Below are 19,830 nucleotides of genomic sequence, written 5' to 3'. Positions count from 1 at the left end.
GCTTAACAAATGTCAGAAGCTTGTAAGACTTGCCGCTGCCCGTATTTGAGGTGGGGAAGAGTTTCCAGCATCCGGGTATCAAGAACACCTCTCTGACTTCAACTTCAACTTTAGGCAAATGCAATACCCCTCCCCTTTCTCTCCCCCCCCCCCCCAACGCAGACCCACACAATTTCTGTGCCTTGCATAGACTCAAAATGTTTAATGCCTGCATATTGATCAGCCCTCCTGCAGGCGTCTCTAATTGCAGATCCTTTTATAAGGATGAGAAACTTCTTGCTATAAACGCAAGCACGGCCTCTTCCATATGTCACATACATGCAGGCGAACACGGTTTCCCAGAAGCTGGCCCCCTCTCCTGTCTCCGCCAGCTAAGGTGCCCCCACCTCTCAAAGTTTCTAACCTTTTCTGATCCTCTACCTCATTTCTAACATAACACAGGTATGATAAAATGGAATCCTGCAGGGGCATCAACAAATGACTTATTTATAACTCAATAAAATAAAGATCTGCTGCTTCTGAAAAGTGCTGCCGGAGTTTTGGTCCTGCTGTCCTGGGCTGCTCTTTAAGCAACGCTTGGGTGCGTGAAACTGAATGACCCAGGTTGCATATCCCCACATTCCTGGGTTGCTCTGAGTGTGCCCAGTTGCTCCCACTGCACATGGAAGTGACTGAACAACCCAGGGACTGTCTTCAAGTTGGATGCGACCTTCAGTATAATTTACAAGAAGCTAAGAAACTGGCCAGCTAGCTGTAGGCCAGAATTGCAGTAAATGCTCCCCTTACTTGGCTACTACGTCACGCCTCCCCACCACACACACACAAAGTTGCGGTGGTGAGCAATTCACTTCAATGTATGGGAAATTTATTGGAATTTGACCTTGAGTACATTTGGACTTTTCTGGAATGTTTTATATTTGTATGCATGCATACTTTTTTGCTTGTGTTTTTATGCATTGATAACATTATTGTCTGTACTTAAGCAACTGTGTTTTATTCTTGGTTTTTCTTTTTGTTCTGCTTTGCCTTCTGTTAAGTTCTGATGGCCCAGGGTATGTCATTACGCATATTTCTTAATTTTGGCTGATTTTGACAAGAGACATACATTCAAACAGGCATGCTTGTAGAATATTATCATAGTTTAGGTGCCTGCTGTATCATGCATTTTTAACTCTGCTTTACACTTTCCCACATACATTTTATGTATGTTTTAATTGTATTTTTAGATTCAAAGTACCTCATACTTTATTATAACAATGACTGTGCTTTACATGTGGAAATCTCCTTAACGCTACTTTTCTTGTAATTAGCATTTTGGGTCTCAGCCTTTTTAAATTGGCGGAGGCAAAACGACCCTTAAAACCAAGTCGAAAGGAGAGGAAAAAAGTGACTGCACAGAATCTCTCAGATGGTGACATAAAACTCTTGGTGAACATCATTAGAGCTTATGATATTCCGGTCAGAAAGCCCACCGGGAGGTATGAAGATTTCATTCCGTGTTTTTTTATGCAATCCTATACTGCCTGCTCAGAAATAAGTCCCATTGAGTTCAATGGGACCCATACCAAGGAAACTTTGGCCGAGTTCAGATGACACATTGGTGGGAAGTCCCATCACCATGAACTGAGTGCTGTGGTAGCATGTTGCTTTAAAGTGTCATGGTAAAGTTGTCTGTGGAGTAGAATTCACCTGCTGCATGGGGTAGGCTTCTCTTTCGCCCCCTTCACCTCCCCACTGAATGGTAGCGCTGGTTCTCACCAGATCGGGGTGTTGCCATTCCATGAGGAGGGGAGGGATGGAGTGTGGGAGAGAGCTGAAAGATGCACCGTGCTTGTTGCCCTAGCAACAAGTGGTGGCAGCACGCTTCCCTGGAAAATGGATCCATCCGCCGAAGGATGTTCCACTTTGCATTGAGGTGCCGCCATTGTTACCAGGCCGACGGGCATGGCGCATCTCTTGCCAACGTAGCAGTCACTGTAGGGAAAGGGGGAGCACCTAGATCACTCCTCAGAGGAAAAGCGATCTATCTGCCCCTTCTTCCTTTCAGTGCAGCTAAAGCAATCCGCAGCAGGATGCAGTCACTAAGGATGCCCCGCTGCAGGTTGCTGTAGCTGCACTGAAAGGAAGGCAGGATGTTTGTCCCGACTTGAAGGTATCTCCTCCACCCCCTGGTGCTGCGATCTATTTGGAGATCAGGTCAAGGGGATGGATGCTCTCCTTCTATCCCCTTGACCCAATCTCCAAATAGATCACAGCACGGGATGGGGGAGATATTTCCTGCAGCTTGTCATTTATTGTCAAGCTGGGAGAAACATCTGGCCTTCCTTTGTGGATCTCAGGTCACAGAAGGAGACGGGCGTCTCCCCCCGTCACATAGAGGGAGAAAAGACTATTCATCCGCCATGCCCCGAGATCCACAAGTGGAGGGAGGATTCTTCGAGCCACAGGAGACACACCCACACCCTGCTGAAGCATTTGGAGATCGACGCAAGGGGATGGAAGGAGCTCGGGCTCTCCCTTGAGAGCATCAGGTAAGCTCTTTCCATCCCCTCAAGCCGATCTCTGCATGGATCGCTGGGCGGGGGGCAGGCAGGGAGGGCGAAGGGACATGGATGTCCCAGGGAACAGGTGGAGAGCCCCCAATCACTCCACCCCACCAAGGGACAGGATGAGCTGTGGCCGCCGAAGCACTTCCTGGGAGGGGATTATTTCCCATGCTGATAGAGGTGCGCTGGGCAAGAGCGGCCGGGTCTTCTGCTGCTCTTGCCTGGCGACTCTGTAGACATGGGGGAAACTCCACAGAGCCTGCCGCATGACACTGAACACAACTATTGTGCAGGAAGTCTCCTCTGCACAGCATTGATTTTCCCACCGGACCACACATTTCTTGGCGATGGTGTAAAAACTCCAGCATGGAGTTCCAAAACCACTGTTGAGAAATGTTATGTCTGAACTGAGCTTTTGTATAGGATTGCAGCCTAAGCCGAATTAATTTCACCTTCTTCTTCGTGGTCTCTGTGCATCACACATATGGGCTCTGCACCTGCGCAGGGCCAGCTTCGGAAACTTCTCTAGCTGAAAGTCTTTTAGGTGGGAACCCCTCCCCCACCGTCCACTGAGCATGCTCAGGGGTTCCCGCCTAATCCCCTCAGTTCTCTTCAACCGCCTGTGGGTCAACAGCTTGTGGAGACTTCTCGTGTGTGGTATACTTTACCTCAGCTGAAAATATTCTATTTTCCTTCTTGTCTTTTCTCTCCAGTTTTCTAACCTTTTCTATTAGTTTTTTTTTTTTTAAAAAAAGGATTCGTTGTTGTTAGTTAGCCTTGTGGCTTATGGCACATCAAGGCCTCTTCAAGAAGTGCCCCGTTGCAGGCTGAAGATCACGCAAACCAACGGACACTCACTTTGTTTGCTCTGCTTGGGGGAAACACACATTGTGGAATCTTGTGTGTTTGTTTAAGTTCTCGAGGCAAACGAGAAAGAACCGCTCAGACCGCCTTCGGGCGATACTCTGGGATAAGGCATTGGAGGCAGTGGAGAAACCGAGACCATCTTGACGCTCCAAATCTCCTATCGTAATGGAGTCTATGCCCCAACTTCCTCCAGCACGGAGTGAGCCTTACCGGTTCCCCCCTCCTCCTCCTCCTCTCAGTCCGCATCCGCAAGGGCGGCAAAAGATTTCTAAGAGAGAGAGAGAGAGAGAGTTCTGAGGCACACGACCATCAGAGGAATAAGAGCAAAACTCAAGAATATAAATGTGAAGAAAAAGTTGGCGATACCGAGGAGCCCGGTACCGAACACATAGGTACCAAGGCATGCGGCAGGGCATAGGAGCCCTATGTCGAGCCTTTCACTGCAAAGGTCTCCGCCGCTACTGATAAGCCCGATACCGAGGCTATCGCTTTCACTACCAATAAGCCGATACCGAGGCTATCACTTTCCCTACCTAAGCCTGGTACCGAGGCTATTGTTTCTGAGACCATACTCGATACTGAGACGGGCGACTCCATCCTCGCCACCGGAACTGAACCCTCTGCAGCAAACAGAGTGTATTGCTGACTCACCGGCACCATCTCCATTACGGATCATCACGGTACCGGCTGACGACCCTACCATAAGGGCATTGGTCTCGGAAGGCGAAATTAGAGGTTCGTCCATACCTCGGCTGATCAGGGCCCTCTTTCCCCTCGATACTGAGAAGAGCCATAACCCATCGATACCGACGGATGTCGGTACCGATAAATGCCATAGCAACCGTCAGTCGATACCGAAGATTATCGATACTGACATGCGTTGCCTTATGGTTAAGCCCGGGACCATTCACCGACTAACTCATTCAGGTCGCCAGTATGCCACCCATGGTGAACGACCTATGTCCCCTCCAAGAATGCGGGACTATTACGCTGATTGGCAACCTCCCCAGTATCCTCCGTATTATTACGAGGATTGGAGACACAGAAGGCACTTAGATTACTATTATCAGTACCCACAACTACCCTCCAACGATCTCCCGTCCACCTCTCCCAGAGGATGTCATGGCCATGCCACCGCCGCCTCTACCATCGGTACCGAGGCGCGCTGCGCAACCGACGCAAACCGCAGTACCAACCGCTCAGTACCGTCGCAAGCTTTGCAGACGTTGCCTACATCAGACATGGGACTGGATGTTCCATCGGAGGAGGATTACCAATTGGACTCCTCACTAGATACATCACCACCAGATGACCTCGTGGTCACCGCAGAAGTGGTGTCCCCTTCAGAGGACTTAGCACACTTTACTGATCAGGTACAAAGAATGGCAACGTCTCTAGGGACTCAAATATCCCAACCTATAGAGAAATTTGACCCAGTTTACGATGGAACTGGCAGATGTTTTTGTACGATGGAAGCTGCCCTCCTCTATGCCACAACGTCGAGGAGGCTAGGCAACATATATTTATAAGATGCAGGACTAAATTGTCCCATTCCTATTTACACATCCAAAACCTAACTCAATAATACTCAAATAATGCACCAGTGGACAAAGAAGGCCGTAGGTTGCACGGCCTGGGGAGAAGAGTATACTCTTCTACAGCTTTATCCCTTCGTGTGCATAATTACCAAGCCACAATGGCAAAACGTAAGCTCTTTTTATGGGGGAAGATTACATCTCTCTCCGGATTCTTGCCAGATGACTAAAGGGAACTAGCAGATGTTTTTGTACTGAGGCTATGAGACTTTCTTGACAATAGCTTTATACAGCACGCCACGCTACGGACTGCTCCTCAAAGCCATGGTAGTTTCCATTGCGCTACGAAGGCATGCATAGCTGAGGTCCGCAGGGCTGTCCCAGCAGGCACACACCCGCATAGAGGACCTGCCATTCGATGGAAGCCAGATCTAACCACTACTGTTAGAGTCCCCATGGCTGGCCTCCTTGGTAGCAATAATAACTAGGTTCTTTAGTACACTGAAACCCTTGATACCGAGACTTGCAACAATATAACTAGCTTCTTCAGTGCCTAGCCTGTGACCTCTCGGTACCTAGACTGCTCTCAGTACCGAGACTGGTAACAATATAACTAGCTTCTTCAGTGCTGAGCCTGAAACCCCTCGGTACCGAGACTGGCAACAATATAACTAGCTTCTTCGGTACCGAGAATGAATCCCTCAATGCCGACACTGGCAACAATATCACTTCTTCGGTACAGACTGGAACCCTCGATACCAAGAGTGACAATTACATAACTAGCATCTTTAATACAGACGCTGGAATTCTTAATGCTGAGACTGGCAATAACATAAATGGCTTTTTTGGTACCAAGGTTGAAATTTTTGGTACTGAAAATGACAATAACATAACTGGTTTCTTCGGTACCAAGGCTGGAACCCTTGATACTGAGATTGGCAATAACATTAATAGCTCTTTGGTACAAACGCTGAGACTCTTGATACCAAGAGGGCATCTCGCATGCAGCTTCAATGTCAGAGGGTGAGATGTAATATCTCTCCCCTCCAAAGCCAATGGACATCTGTCCACCACATCAGGCAGTGTATACCTTGCAAGCTAACCACCTATTTCAAGGTCCCCATTCCAGAGTCTCTACGCTCTGAGTGCTTTGCTTTCAATGGAGAGCGTTTTATTACCATGATGTCTGATGTCATCATTCTTGGGGCTCCCCCCCTCCCTTGGAAGAGGAGGGCACACAATGTTAAATGGGCCACGTCTCCTGAGAATACCATACAAGCATGGATACTGGCTTTAGTACCGTGATGGGGATACGTACAACCGTGATCACTGTCATTGCGACCAATACACAGGGCTCAGCTGTTACAGCCACAATGCGTCAGCACAGTTACTTAGCTCTTCCCCATTCCACCCCCATTCCATGGGACATCAGGAGATCAACTTGGGGAAGATGAGTTGGAGCATAAGAATAGACCTGATTCCCTTCAATCCTTTGAGGACTATCAGTCGGTCTCAACATTGCTCTCTTCTGCATCACCTACACAGGGCAGAACCTCCTTTGGAGGACTTATACCACTTCCCGGTCATTGAGGATGACCAGGCTTGGTATTGAGACACATAACTAGGAAAATAAAGTGCAGGATTTTGTATCTCATGCAGTATGTACTGAGAAGCCAACTCCAGTGTCGATATTTTTCCTCCCAGCACTGCTTCTGACAGTTAAGAATTCCTGGAAGGGCCCTTCTTTGATGGCTCTGACATTGAAAAGTGCAGAATCTTTACATAAGGTCCAGTAATGGACATGGGGTTTTTTCTTTATGCACCTGTGTTCCAATTCTATATTAGTTCAGTTAGCCCCATGGGGAGTTTTCAGAACATATTCATCTGCTTTGGGCCCCAGAGTCATACACTATCTAGTTATGATGTCCAGATACAACTTTTCCTCTTGTCAGCAACTTAACATGACCCGTCACTTCACTGTGAGTTGAGAGCGATGGTGCGCGCTCTGGCGCTTCGCATGCATACCTATGATTAGCAGGTCTCACTCTGTGAACTAGATTGATGATTTACCATTCGAGGGTGAAGGATTGTTCAATCTCATTGCTCATCTCGTTTACTGCATCAGAACCAGCAAATTATGGATGACACACTGTCTTTCTTAATGCTGCTTCTCAACAAGGGAGTAGGTTTTGTCCCATACACATAAGTATGCATACTTCCATATAGCCATTCAGAACACTCGCCAGAGGTACCTTGGGGTTATCATAGGTACCGATATGTCCCAGTTTGGGTGCGTCTATTGGACCTAAGCACAGCCCACCGAATGTTTGCAAAATATATGGCAGTTCATTTGCCTACACAGGGTGAAAGTCTACCTATATTTAGACAACTGGCTTCTCGTGGCATCTTAGAAGAGGATGCTATCGAAGACAGTGGGACTAATCCTCAATTTATTGAGCTCTCTGGACCTCATAGTAGAAACCACAATATTAGACTGTCAATCCTTACCCCCTGATATATGGGACATAATTCTAGCAGCTAAGAAACTAGCGACTAGAAAATCATATGCTACCAAATGGGAAGCTCACTCCTCCTTTGCACTAAGCAGGAATGAGAAACCCCTTTCAGAGCCTATTTCCACCGTCCTCACTTTCCCTTTTTCCTTGTTAAAGGAGGCCTTAAGTTTCCTCACTTAGAGTTTATCTGGCAGCGATTCTGCCTCACATTTATGGATTCAGGGCTGTTCGGTCTTCACTCATCCACTGGTTAAGCGCTTTATGAAAGGGATGAAAAATACAGTTCCACCCCTTCATTCCTTTGTTCCGCAATGGAGCATTTACGTGGTGCTCAAAGCACTGTCTGCCAAGCCTTTCGAACCGTTGGCAAAGACAGATTTGCGTTTACCGACTTTTAAGGTGGTATTCCTTGTTGCCATAACGTCTACTAGACGTGCATCAGAGTTAGCGGCACTCCGTATGGACTCACCTTATACGGGTTTTCATGCCGACAAAGTGGTCCTTAGACCGGACCCAGCTTTTTTCCACAGGTTGTTTCTCCTTTCACCTTGGGCAGGATTTTACTCTGCCAAGCTTTTTCCTTGCGCCGACAACTCTTCTTGAGTCGACACTACATACGCTGAACAGAACAGTGACTCTCTGGAGATCCCTAAGATTTTTTGTTTGTTAGGGGTCAAACAAAAGGGACTCCAAGCATCTCCGCAGAGAATATCTGCTTGGGTTTTTCAGACTATTAAATTAGCCTATGAACTTGCTGGCCCCCCACTGAAGGGGAAAGTGCGCTCTCACTCCACCCGAGGAGGGGCCACTGCTACAGTTTTTGAAAGAGGTATTGCCATACCGGACCTCTGCAAAGCGGATACCTGGTCGACACCTCTGACTTTTGCCAGTCACTACCGTCTGGACATCAGAGCGCGTAGAGACTGTGCCTTTGGGCGTGCCGTATTTTCGGCAATCCGTTGAATTTTCATCCATCACCTGACACCACCCACCTCCGGGTAGTCAGCTTGTTATTCGCCCATATGTGTGACGCACAGAGACCACGAAGAAGAAAGACAGGTTGCTTACCTGTAACTGTAGTTCTTCGAGTGGTCATCTGTGCAGTCACACAACCCTCCCACCGTCCCCACTGTGGTGTCATTATTTTTGATCACCTGGTAGTTCTCCTCAGTGAGACTGTTTAGGCGGTTTCAGGAACTGAGGGGATTAGGCGGGAACCCCTGAGCATGCTCAGTGGACGGTGGGGGAGGGGTTCCCGCCTAAAAGACTTTCAGCTAGAGAAGTTTCCAAAGCTGGCCCTGCGCAGGCGCAGAGCCCATTTTGTGTGACTGCACAGATGACCACTCGAAGAACTACAGTTACAGGTAAGCAACCTGTCTTTTCCAGTAGTCATTCAGAATGGCCATCAGTGATATGTACACTCACGGACTTCATAACAGAAACGCATGTCAGACTTTTTGCGCCATATGCCTGGCTTACTCGAATAACTGCAGCAATAATTCATGGAGATGAATTTGCAGCGTGTGACCCAGCAAATGTGTATGGGAGCAGAAGGCTTCCATATATGCAGTTGATGTGCATTTTGATTCACTTCTTTGCCCACTAAATTGCTTGGAAACATCTTTTGAGGTCTGTGGGGATGCATAACCCCGTGCAGTACTATAACTTGTGTGCAGCTAAAGGGCATTTGAGGCCATCGTTTTTATTTATCTGTATTTTTTAAGAGGTCTGTGTATTTATTGTTTGTGAGCAACAAAGACAGAAGTTTCTTGAAATGTAGGCAAGATTGTTTCACTGTAGTTTTAAAATTAGTATCAGCTTTTATCCCTAAGATCTTTGAAATAAGTAAACAATGCTCATCTTCTGCACAAGTACGGCAGAAAAACAAATCTTATGGCTCTTCAAAGGGTTTATTGAAAGCTAATTATAAGAAATATTTATACAAAAGCTTATGCTACAATAAAATTATTAGTCTTTGAAGTGCCACTAATGTCTTCATTGTTTTTGCTAATCTCATTGTGTTTTCTATTTACACACAGATCAGAGTTGCTTAAAGAGAATTTTTTATCCCCCATATACCATACAAATTCTGCTGCTTTTTCTGTTTTGAACTTTATGATCAGCAAGGGAGGCCTTAGTCATTGGCCCATCAATAGCAGAGGCTAGGGAAGTGGTGACCTGAGACAGACAGGGCATTATCTGTGGTGGTGTGGCATCCCATCTGTGGAACTCCCTCCCAAGTGATATTAAGTCTACCATCACCAATTCAGCTGTTTCAACAAAGGCTGAAGACATTTGGATCAGGCATTTGGCTCTTGATGTATATGATCCTTATTTTTGTGGTTGTTTTATTATGTTGGGTTGTTAGCTGCACTTTGTTCCAAAACTGGGAGAAGGGGGTGGTGGGATACAGAAATACTGAATACATAAAATAAATAAATGGTAGGATACATAAAATACTAAATTATTTTGATGTTAGTAAAGTTATTGGTAATATATTAGTTGTTGCATGAGATAAAGGAGTCAGGGTAATTGCACAATAAAGTCTTGTCAAGAAGCACGCTCCATCTTTTGGAATTTTGGGGGATGTTTTCGATCATCAGGATGATAGAAAGCATAATTAACGACATTGGCTACTGGGCATTTTCTATCTGCTTATGTTTGCACCAGCCTTTTATGTCCTGTGCTGGCCTGAAGATGGGGCATTGACTAGTATTGTATTGTATCTGTTCTGTATATTGATCAGTTTTATGAAACAGTTTTGTTTTGTTTACAGTGGAACAATTTCTATGGAAAATATAGCAGCAGAAAATTCTCTAACCAACCATAGTTTCCCCACAATCAGTAGCTTAAAATATCCTTATTATATTTCGTTTTCCTTATCTTGTTATTATTTGGGAAGTTCACTGAACTTCTTTGTATACTTTCCTTTCTAGCAAGCTCCAGCAGCCATCTAGATCGTCATGGTCCTTCAATGAGATGTTTGCTGCATCTGCAACCCCGCAGAGCCCGGCCCACAGCACAGAGTGGGCATTTAACCAGGTACCTTCAAATACTTTCCGGTGCAATCCTATGCATGTTAGAGAGAGGAAAAAAGCCCTACAACTCCCAGCGTCCTCAGCCAGTAGGATTTTTTTCTTTTGAAACACTTTTTTTCCTTTTAACTCCTTTTGTTTTAATTATTTTTATCTTAGAATAGTACAAAATACAAGGATTTCAGATCTAACAATCAATATAGGAAAAAGTAATTTCATTTTATACATTCTTTAAAAAAAATGATTATATTTTCAATTATTTTAGTTATTTTTATATTTATCTGTGTTTTTGTCTGCAAAATCAAAAATCTTACTTCATTTTTATTTAGAAATATATATTTTAATAATAATAATAATAATAATAATAATAATAATAATAATAATATTTCTCACCCGCCTCTCCATTTTGATCGAGGTGGGGAACAACAGTATATATAAAATACATAAAACTGAATTAAGAACATAATATACATTGTTAAATCATCCTAAAAACATCCTAAAAACATCCTAAAATTCTACTGGATAGGCCTGCCGGAAGAGACCAGTGTTGATAGCTTTCTTGAATGCTGATAGACTGTCAATATTTTTAAATATATTTTATATTTTATAGATAAAAAATAAAATCAGATTTATGGTTTTCAACAAACAAAAATACAGATAACATATAAAAGACTTGGGTTTTTTTTTAAAAAAAGTATTAAATGTATTGAAACAAATACATTTATAGAAAAATAGGTTTTGTCTACTACTGTTTCTTTACAGTTGCTCAAAGAGAAAGTCAGCTTAAACGTTGTAACAAGGTTTCATAAGCCCCTTGCCTAGAACTAGATACACCAACTTGAGCAATAGTCAGATGATCAGTAACTAATTCAAGTCTGTCTCTAACACAGTGATTTTAAGATACAAAATTATTCTAGGAGCTTCAGGTGATAAATAATATCTCCTCAGTCAGTGCAATAATAAACCAATAAAGATGACTAGCTTCCCAAGTGCTTCAGTATTCTGCCATGTAATAAATAAAAAGTAAATGGTTTTGCTTGCTCACTAGAAACATGCTGTGATGTATTTTTTCATTCTGCTTTCTAATAAAGTGATAAAGATCGGGGTGTTTTTTTTAAAAAAAAAAAATATTTATTTATACGGGTTTATATCCTACCCTTCAAAAACTTTTCCAGAATGGCTTACACAACCTAGGGCACTGGGCATATCCAACAGGGTGCTGCACCCCTGTCTATTCTTGCCTGCAAGTGAAACCCACTGGTTGCACAACGGAGATACAGCCCTGGAGAAACTGGAAATGAGCAGAAATGCTTGTTTCTGGAATAGGGTGGTCAGCTAACCTTGTACCTTAAATTGGCAGGCCTGTATACACACGCTGGGAGCAGTGGCAGAATACAAGCCACGCAGTTAGAGAAAATTGAAAAGCAAAAGGTAAAGACAGTGATAATTAAAACATTGTTGGGTGATAAGACATCACTGGCGTAATCTACACCAGGCAGGATATTGCACTATGAAAGTGGTATGAAAGTGGTATATAAAGCTGTGGCACCCCGGTTGTGGAATGAGCTCCCCAGCTCCCCTGGCGCCTACACTGTACTCCTTTCGGCGCCAGCTGAAGACCTTTTTATTCTCTCAGTATTTTAACACTTAATTTTAACTTACATTTAAATTACTGTTCTAACTCTGTATTTTAATTTTATATCAATTTTGCTGCATGGTTTTATCCTGGTTGTGCTTTGTATACTGTATTTTGTATGTGTGCTTTTAACCTGTTGGTTGTTTTATTATGGTTTTAATTTTTGTGAACCGCCCAGAGAGCTTCAGCTATTGGGCGGTATAAAAATTTAATAAATAAATAAATAAAACGCAGGAGCTACACCGAGCAGGATATAGCAGTATGAAAGTGGTATATACTTACTTTCTTTATTGCGATCTATAGATCCATAAAAAGAAAACAAACAAACAACAAACAACCAAACACAAGAATCAGACATGAAATCATACAGTTAGAGCTATTATCAACTTTAGTCTAATACACAAAGAGCTCTAATCTTGGCCGCCACTGTAAGAAATTTAGCAACAGCCAAAGTTACACTTGAAGACTTATCTTCCAACAGAAACTTAACATAAAATTTGCCTGAAGTTCTGGACAGTTTGCTCAACAATGGGGTAATCATAAGATGGCGGGCCTGATTATAAAAGCTACAGGACAGAAGGATATGCTCCATCGTCTCCACTTCCGTATTCCTACAGGGGCACCGTCATTCCTGATAAGGGATACCAGCATATCTGCCCTGAAGTAATTCAATAGAATAAACATTGCATCTGGCCTTGGAGAAGGCAATACGATATTTAGCGACCGACAAGTTCTTTAGATAGTCAGCCAGCTGAAGAGGCCCAACGTAATGAACGTGCAATGCACTGGGAGAGCAAGAGACATGAGAGCGAGCACGTAAGTCGCAGAAGGCTATATCCCACAGTCTTTGTTTGATAGCTTTAAAAGCAAAATTCAAGCCCAGATTAAGGAGGAGGGAAGAGGAGAGACCTATTGAAGCTGCCTTCCTGGCAAGAAGCTTGGACCAGCTGTTCACGTAGTTGTCCTGAGCCAGACAGGGAAGCAGACCTGAGCCCCTCCCTAAAAGACTAACTTCCATCCAAAATTTTAAGGCAGACCACCAAGCCCTAAGCGAAAGAGAGCTTTCCCCGGTTTCCAACAAAAGTACCGAATTAGGGACACACTTTGGGAGTTGAAGAAGGGTCCTCAAAAACCTTGTCTGCAGCCTATCTATCTCAGATGTTAATCCCCCTATCCAGATATTGAAGGCATATAAAAGCTGGGCTGCAGACTTGGCATTAAACACTTTGATGGCAGACGGTATAAACATTCCCCCTTTAGTAAAGAAAAAGCATGTTATTGCAGCTGAACTGACTGAAGCTTTAAAAAGTGGTATATGGTAGGTGTCAATACCGCTATAAAGCAATCGTGTGGCTCCTGCCTCTTATATACCGCTTTCATAGCGCAATATCCTGCTTGGTGTAGATTTATTTATTTATTTATTTTTATTTATCATACTTATACCCTGCTCCTCAGCCAAAAAAGGCTCTCGGAGCAGCTTACACTTGGCAAAAAAAAGACAGTCCCTGCCTTCAGGCTTACAGTCTAATAAAGACATGACACACAAGGAAAAGGAGTCAAGGAGGGAGGGAGGGAGGAGAGAGAAAGAGAGAGAGAGAGAGAGAGAGAGAGAGAGAGAGAGAGAGAGAGAGAGAGAGTCCAGCAGGAGCAGGCCCCGATGTTACTTCTGCCTGCTCCTGTCCCCTCAGTCCTTCTTCTTCCCCACAGGGCCAAGATGGCAGTTTGCCCTGTGGGGGGGGGGGGGAAGAGTCCAGCAGGAGCAGGCCCCGATGTTACTTCTGCCTGCTCCTGTCCCCTCAGTCCTTCTTCTAGATGCGGCCACTGTCTCAGTGAAATCTGAGATTAAAGAGATTAAAGGCTGCTTCATGCATTACGTGGTGGCAAACCCATATTGGCAACTAAGCGCCACTTGTTGGGGAGCTGTGGCAAACACTGCTCCTTGGTGGGAGTAGCCATATAATATACACATTTGTATATGAGTACTTGTCGTATTTGTACATAATTTTTGCAAGTGCCTGTAAAACGTTTAGGGGGTGAAAATGTAATGTCTGAAGTAATCCCTAGTTCCATTCAGAAAATGTAGCTTGAAAGAAGCATTGCAGAGATTTTCTATTATTTCCTGTGTGTTGTGTTTCAAGACTAATAGCTTTGAAAGAAAAGAACAAACAAACAGCTGTCTGCTATGCTAGATTCCGCTTAGCTGGCCAGAGAGGATTAACTTCCAGCCCTCAGGGGAAGTAGCTGCTCTGAAGGCCAGTTTCTTCAAGCTGCCTCTTCCCATGGACGAAGGGACATTGTTGCTTGTCCCGAGTGATTTTCGAGTAAACCTAAGGATAAATACAATCTGGAGATTCAGCATGATCAAGAGATGAAAGTGCCACACTACCTTATGCATTTATGTGATTAGATGCTTGCAAACCTTGGAAAAGCAAATGCCCTTTGTTTAATTATAGGTTTTAATCCGGCCTTTTGTAGAAGTTTCTTTTCAAAGAACGGTTTGTCGGACAACTACTGCTGAAGGGCCAAACCCAAACTGGAATGAAGAACTTGAACTTCCATTTAGGTTTGAATGCGTCTTCTAAAACGTTTAATGCTTCACAATCTGACAAATGATGATCTGGATGAATGTTAAGTTGCTCTGTATAAATCTCTGGGGAAATTTTAGAGCCGATTATAAAGAAGTAAGTCTCTAAGCGTCTTAAAAACAATGCAGTGATTACTAGAAGCCAGCATGGGTGTGTTAAGAACAAATCCTGCCAGACTAATTTGATCTCATTTTTTGATCGGGTAACCTCCCTTGTGGACTGTGGGAATGCTGTGGACGTCATATATCTTGACTTCAGCAAAGCTTTTGACAAAGTGCTCCATGACATTCTGATTAGCAAACCAGCTAAAAGTGGGCTAGATGGAACAACTATTAGGTGGATCCACAGTTGGCTACAGAATCGGACTCAAAGAGTGCTTATCAATGGTACCTTCTCAAACGGGGTGGGGTGGGGTAATGAGCGGGGTACCGCAGGGCTCAGTCCTGGGCCCAGTGCTCTTCAACATTTTTATTAATGATTTGGACTAGGAGGTGCAGAGAATGCTTATCAAATTTGCAGATGACACACAATTAGTACAGCAATGGAACCAATGACCTAGGGAGGTTGTGGGCTCTCCCACACTAGAGGCCTTCAAGAGGCAGCTGGACAGCCATCTGTCAGGGATGCTTTAAGGTGGATTCCTGCATTGAGCAGGGGGTTGGACTCGATGGCCTTATAGGCCCCTCCCAACTCTACTGTTCTATGATTTTGTGGTCATCCGTGTATTCACAGAATCCACCATCCATCCTCGTGCAAGGTGCCTCCTTCCTTCTGTATTCTTCAGACTCTGGTCTTGAGGAGCTGTAGAAGGCGGGAGCTGTGTCCAGTATATTTGTGATGTGTGGGAGCAGTGTTTTCACCAAAACACTCCAGATCTAGAATGTTCTGGCCAAGGTACTGTGCAGACACAGCATCATGTGTGTGTGCGTGAATGCACAGATGACCACTTGAAGGACTACGGTTACAGGTAAGCAGCCTGTGTGTTCCCTCACTGAAATGGATGGCTCCCAGTGGCTTGTCAGGAAGAAAGAAAAGGGGCTGCAGCTGGGCCATGGCTGAGATAGGGACTAAACCTATTGACTGCCCCATACTCTGCTAAGTCTTGTGTCAGAAGCAGGTGGTGAGTTCTGTTGAACCTTCCCCTCCATCTCATCAGCCTTCCTGATAGTATTTGCATGAACTTTTCTGTTGTAGAAGTGGGAAGGACACAATTGATGTGTCTGAAAGAAAAGAGGTGGCAGAGGAGAATGAGGAGAAACAAGACTGAAGTAGATCATGAGCTGCCATTTTATGTGCATTACTGGAAATCGTATAATTGCTTACTTTCAGCAATTCTCTCAATTTTTAATCATTGTTGTAGAGCCCCAAATGGTGACTACAGCATTTCCAGCCTGCAATCAATGAAGGATGACATCTTCATTAACATTTTTGATGAAGTACTATATGACGTCTTACAGGTGAGCAAAACATCTGAAGAATTATTATGACTTTATATACTAGGAGGTTACAGTGCAAAGAGGGGAATCAGACAAGTTTACCTGAATGGAGCCCCAACATGCAGACCTCCAGTTCTGCAAAGCAGAGATTCCCCCAGGATTCATCAGTCAGATCCTTGCACACAGTGTTGATTAGCTTTGACATGCTGAGTCCAACAGTGTGAACTGTTGGCTGCTGGGGTGTGTGTGTGTGCGTGTGTGGCAGTGGGGAAGGGGGAGGATTTGTCTATGAGTCAAACTGGGAAAGCACTTACCCTTTGTAAAAAGCTCCTCTGTTACTAATTCTTAATGGGAAAACACTTTCAACCTCTTCCCAAACCCCATATCCAGAGTGAGTGCAGGAATTCTTGGCCTTACTCTGGATTTGCTTAATGACATCATCATATAGCCAAATCTGATTGATTGACGTCTTGTGGCACCCTCACTGAGTATGTAATCCTTGATTGGCTGGGATAACTATTTCCAGCAGGAAGGAATAGTTTTTAAAAAACGGTGCTGAAGCAACGCCTGAGAGGCACAGCAAGGGCACACGTTTGGGGTGGAGGGGATAGGCCACTCTTGCTTTGCTGCCTCTGTCCTGTGCTACGTGCAGTTATCATCTTCGCTACTCACGCATGTTCACCAGAACAAATCTGGTGTAGTCATGGAACTTACCTATACCTCTCCATGAACAGGGTTATATATGAGGTACCTGTGTAAGTTTTTTGCTCTGTAGTATGGTTACCGTGAAGGTATAGATACCAAATGTATGCCTAGTTCTCCCAGAGGTATGGTGGATACATTGTGGGCTTGTTTGGATGTTGTTTCTGGAAGTGAGCCTTGTGCAGGAAGAGCTCTCACATATTTTATTCCTTGCTTTCTTTACTAAGGGGAGAAGTGAATAGGGAGATGCTGTACTTATTTTAATGGCAAGTGATAACATTTCTCCATAGTGTTGGGGGTTAGGGGAAGCATGTGACCCTCAGGCCCTGATCTCAATCCCAAAGCAGGGGGTTGACAATACCAAGCTGGCTCTTTATCACATGATATTGTGTAATAGGCCTGTTGCATATTACCTGGTGGTGGTGGTGGTGGTTCATTAGTTCATGGGGTCTGCTTCCCAGTTTTTAATTGCTAAATGGTCTCAAGGCAGATCCCAACAGTCAAAAACAATAAAATTGAATCAGCATTAAAACAGGAAAGATACAAAGAGCAGACCAGTCAATAATAATAGATCGGTGTGTTTTTTCGTAAGCGTTTTACCATTAAGGACCTCAGATGCTATTAAAAGCACAATAGAATAAAATGCAGTTATCTCGCAACTAAAAGACAAATAGGAAAGATAGGACCAAGTGAACCTGCCAAGGGAGATCGTGAGCACCCCCAAGGAAGGACCCTTTCTCCTATTGCCATTCATTTAACCTCTGGAGGGAGGAGCCCAAAAGATGACGTCTGAAGAACTTAACTGCCAGACAAGTTCTTGAAGGAGAAAGTGGACCTTTAGCTGTTGTTGATACCTGTCTAACCACATACATGTTGGTGTTTCATATATGTTACTAGAGTAGCCTCGGAATAATGACAGAGGTGATGTAAAGTTTTCTAGAGAAGCTTACTTTTCTCTTAAAAATTGTCTAAAATATACTTGTATCTCTGGGAGCACAATATCAGCCTGCATTACTTGCAATAACAAATTTAGCATGGGATCAAAATAAACCCAAGTTGAGTAGAGTAATAAAGCAGAGTAGGTATCCTGGGACTGCAGGGAAGACATGGGCCCTACTTAAAATAAACCCACTGAAATGAATTTAGACTGATGTTAGTTATGACTAACTTGCCCCATTCATTTCAGTAAGTTTACTCTTAAGTTGTATTTCTGTTGGATTTAACCCATGGAGGTTAAGCGTGTTCATTTTGCAAATATTTATCAGGATGTTTGTCACCTTTTTTTTTTTTTTGGTTAGGATGATCGTGAAAGAGAAAGTGGTGGAGTCCATACTCGTGTTGAGAAGCATTGGCTTGGATCTGTTCGAATTCCTTTTACAACAGTATATTTTCAATCAAGAGTAAGTAAAGTGGAATAGGTGGGGGAGCACTACCTTTTCCAGAGGACCAGGTACAGGAAAAAAGATATCAAAATAAGGCATATTTTTATTATCAAGGAAATAAAAGTATTTGTCACTCTTGGCTGGCTGTTAATTGGCTTCATATTGCTGTTTTTCCTATTCTAGATTGATGGCACATTTAAGTTAGATATTCCCCCAGTTCTTCTTGGATATATTAAGGGGAAAAATCTGGGAATTGAAAGAGGCTATGATTCCGTTCGAAATCTGAGTGAAGGCTCCTATTTATCACTTTTTATTACTATTGAACCCCAGCTAATTCCTGGAGAATCAGTTCGGGAAAAGGTAAGGCCCCCTTCAGGTTTTATTTCTGGTCGTGATTTTAAACTGAGGGAGGGGCACTTCACTTACCACTTAACAGCTGTAGTTGTATCAAATACCCACATCAGAATAAATGACCTGTGAGGTTTTGCTTGGGCGTTTTATTATGACTTGTTTTCTGGTCAAAGTTATATGCTTTTATTTTCAAATAAACATAACTATGTATATAGAGCAAGTCACAGTAACAAACGAGGGGGTGGGGTGGATCTTTATTTTAGAATTAGACCAAATGTTATACCTTCTGAGTGGTCTTGGCTAAAATTTGTAGCTATTTGTGCCCATCAGATGTTTAGTTTCCATTATCAGGACACCCATAATTACCAGTTATAAATATATTTGGTCAATCATATTAGCCTGGAGTAATTAATTAATTAACTGCAACTGTCACAATTCTGGTTATGCAGTTCTTTGAAGGCATTCAAATATGGTTGGCTGCTGCTGTTTTCCATAGCTTAAGTAATTATGTTTCGGGAGAATGGGATAGCCACTGTCATTTACGGGAGCTGCCATCTTATGAGTGCTTGAGAACGGTAGAGAGGGAGAGGAAAAGTGGAAGGTAAAAGGGCGTGCTGGGACGCAAGCACAGAGATGTTGGTTATGTTAACCTGTGATGCTTTTGGGGGGAAACTTCAGTGTGTGTGTGCACTAACATTCCAATAGGCCCACCTCCATGACTGGGAACATGGTTGGATGTTCTATCATATAACCTTAATTTTGTGATTGGTATAGTTTCATAACTGTCTTGTGTTTTAAAAATTCTCTGATTGAAGTTATCACCACAGGCTTCATGTTTCCAAACCAAAGCTTGTCTTGCATCATAGGATTTAAGGAGTTTTTAGGTTGCACTGATCTCATTTATTCTCTTTCAGAAACAGTGTTAGCTAGTTTTCTTCAAGACAATTCAATTTCTTAAGAACTAGAAAGGAAAGAATATACCATATACTCTGGAGTTGCAGTAAAAAGCTATATTACCGACCTTAAAAAATAATAGAAGATAATTTTCAGGTTGAGTATTGAAAGTCAGTCACTATCTAAATGTTAGCTAGACAGTGATATCAAAGTAAATAATAAATAACTCAGAAAGAGAAAGTCAGTTCAGGTAAGGAAATGTTGCAAAACACCAGTTTACTCAGTCTTAAAATGTAAAGATAAAGATAGAAGGGGGCTGGAAAATGAATATTAACTATTTTAGCA

The 19,830-nt window shown here is 43.4% G+C and overlaps 1 protein-coding gene across 2 annotated transcripts in view; it reads left to right on the top strand.

The window, feature by feature from the left end:
• The window catches only part of CC2D2A (coiled-coil and C2 domain containing 2A), a 79,769-nt gene that overhangs the window by 46,953 nt on the left and 12,986 nt on the right, over nucleotides 1-19,830 (top strand). For both annotated transcript variants that reach the window (XM_063135500.1, XM_063135501.1), the window contains 6 exons: nucleotides 1,311-1,478; nucleotides 10,401-10,506; nucleotides 14,589-14,698; nucleotides 16,081-16,177; nucleotides 18,157-18,258; nucleotides 18,424-18,600. In XM_063135500.1, the coding sequence (XP_062991570.1) occupies nucleotides 1,311-1,478; nucleotides 10,401-10,506; nucleotides 14,589-14,698; nucleotides 16,081-16,177; nucleotides 18,157-18,258; nucleotides 18,424-18,600 (760 nt within the window). The remainder of the gene's footprint in view (nucleotides 1-1,310; nucleotides 1,479-10,400; nucleotides 10,507-14,588; nucleotides 14,699-16,080; nucleotides 16,178-18,156; nucleotides 18,259-18,423; nucleotides 18,601-19,830) is intronic.

This window comes from Elgaria multicarinata, chromosome 10 (genome assembly GCF_023053635.1).
Source record: "Elgaria multicarinata webbii isolate HBS135686 ecotype San Diego chromosome 10, rElgMul1.1.pri, whole genome shotgun sequence".
In the NCBI taxonomy this organism is placed as follows: domain Eukaryota; kingdom Metazoa; phylum Chordata; class Lepidosauria; order Squamata; family Anguidae; genus Elgaria; species Elgaria multicarinata.
Note: the sequence above shows the minus strand (reverse complement) of the source record. Positions and strands in the feature narration are given on the sequence as shown.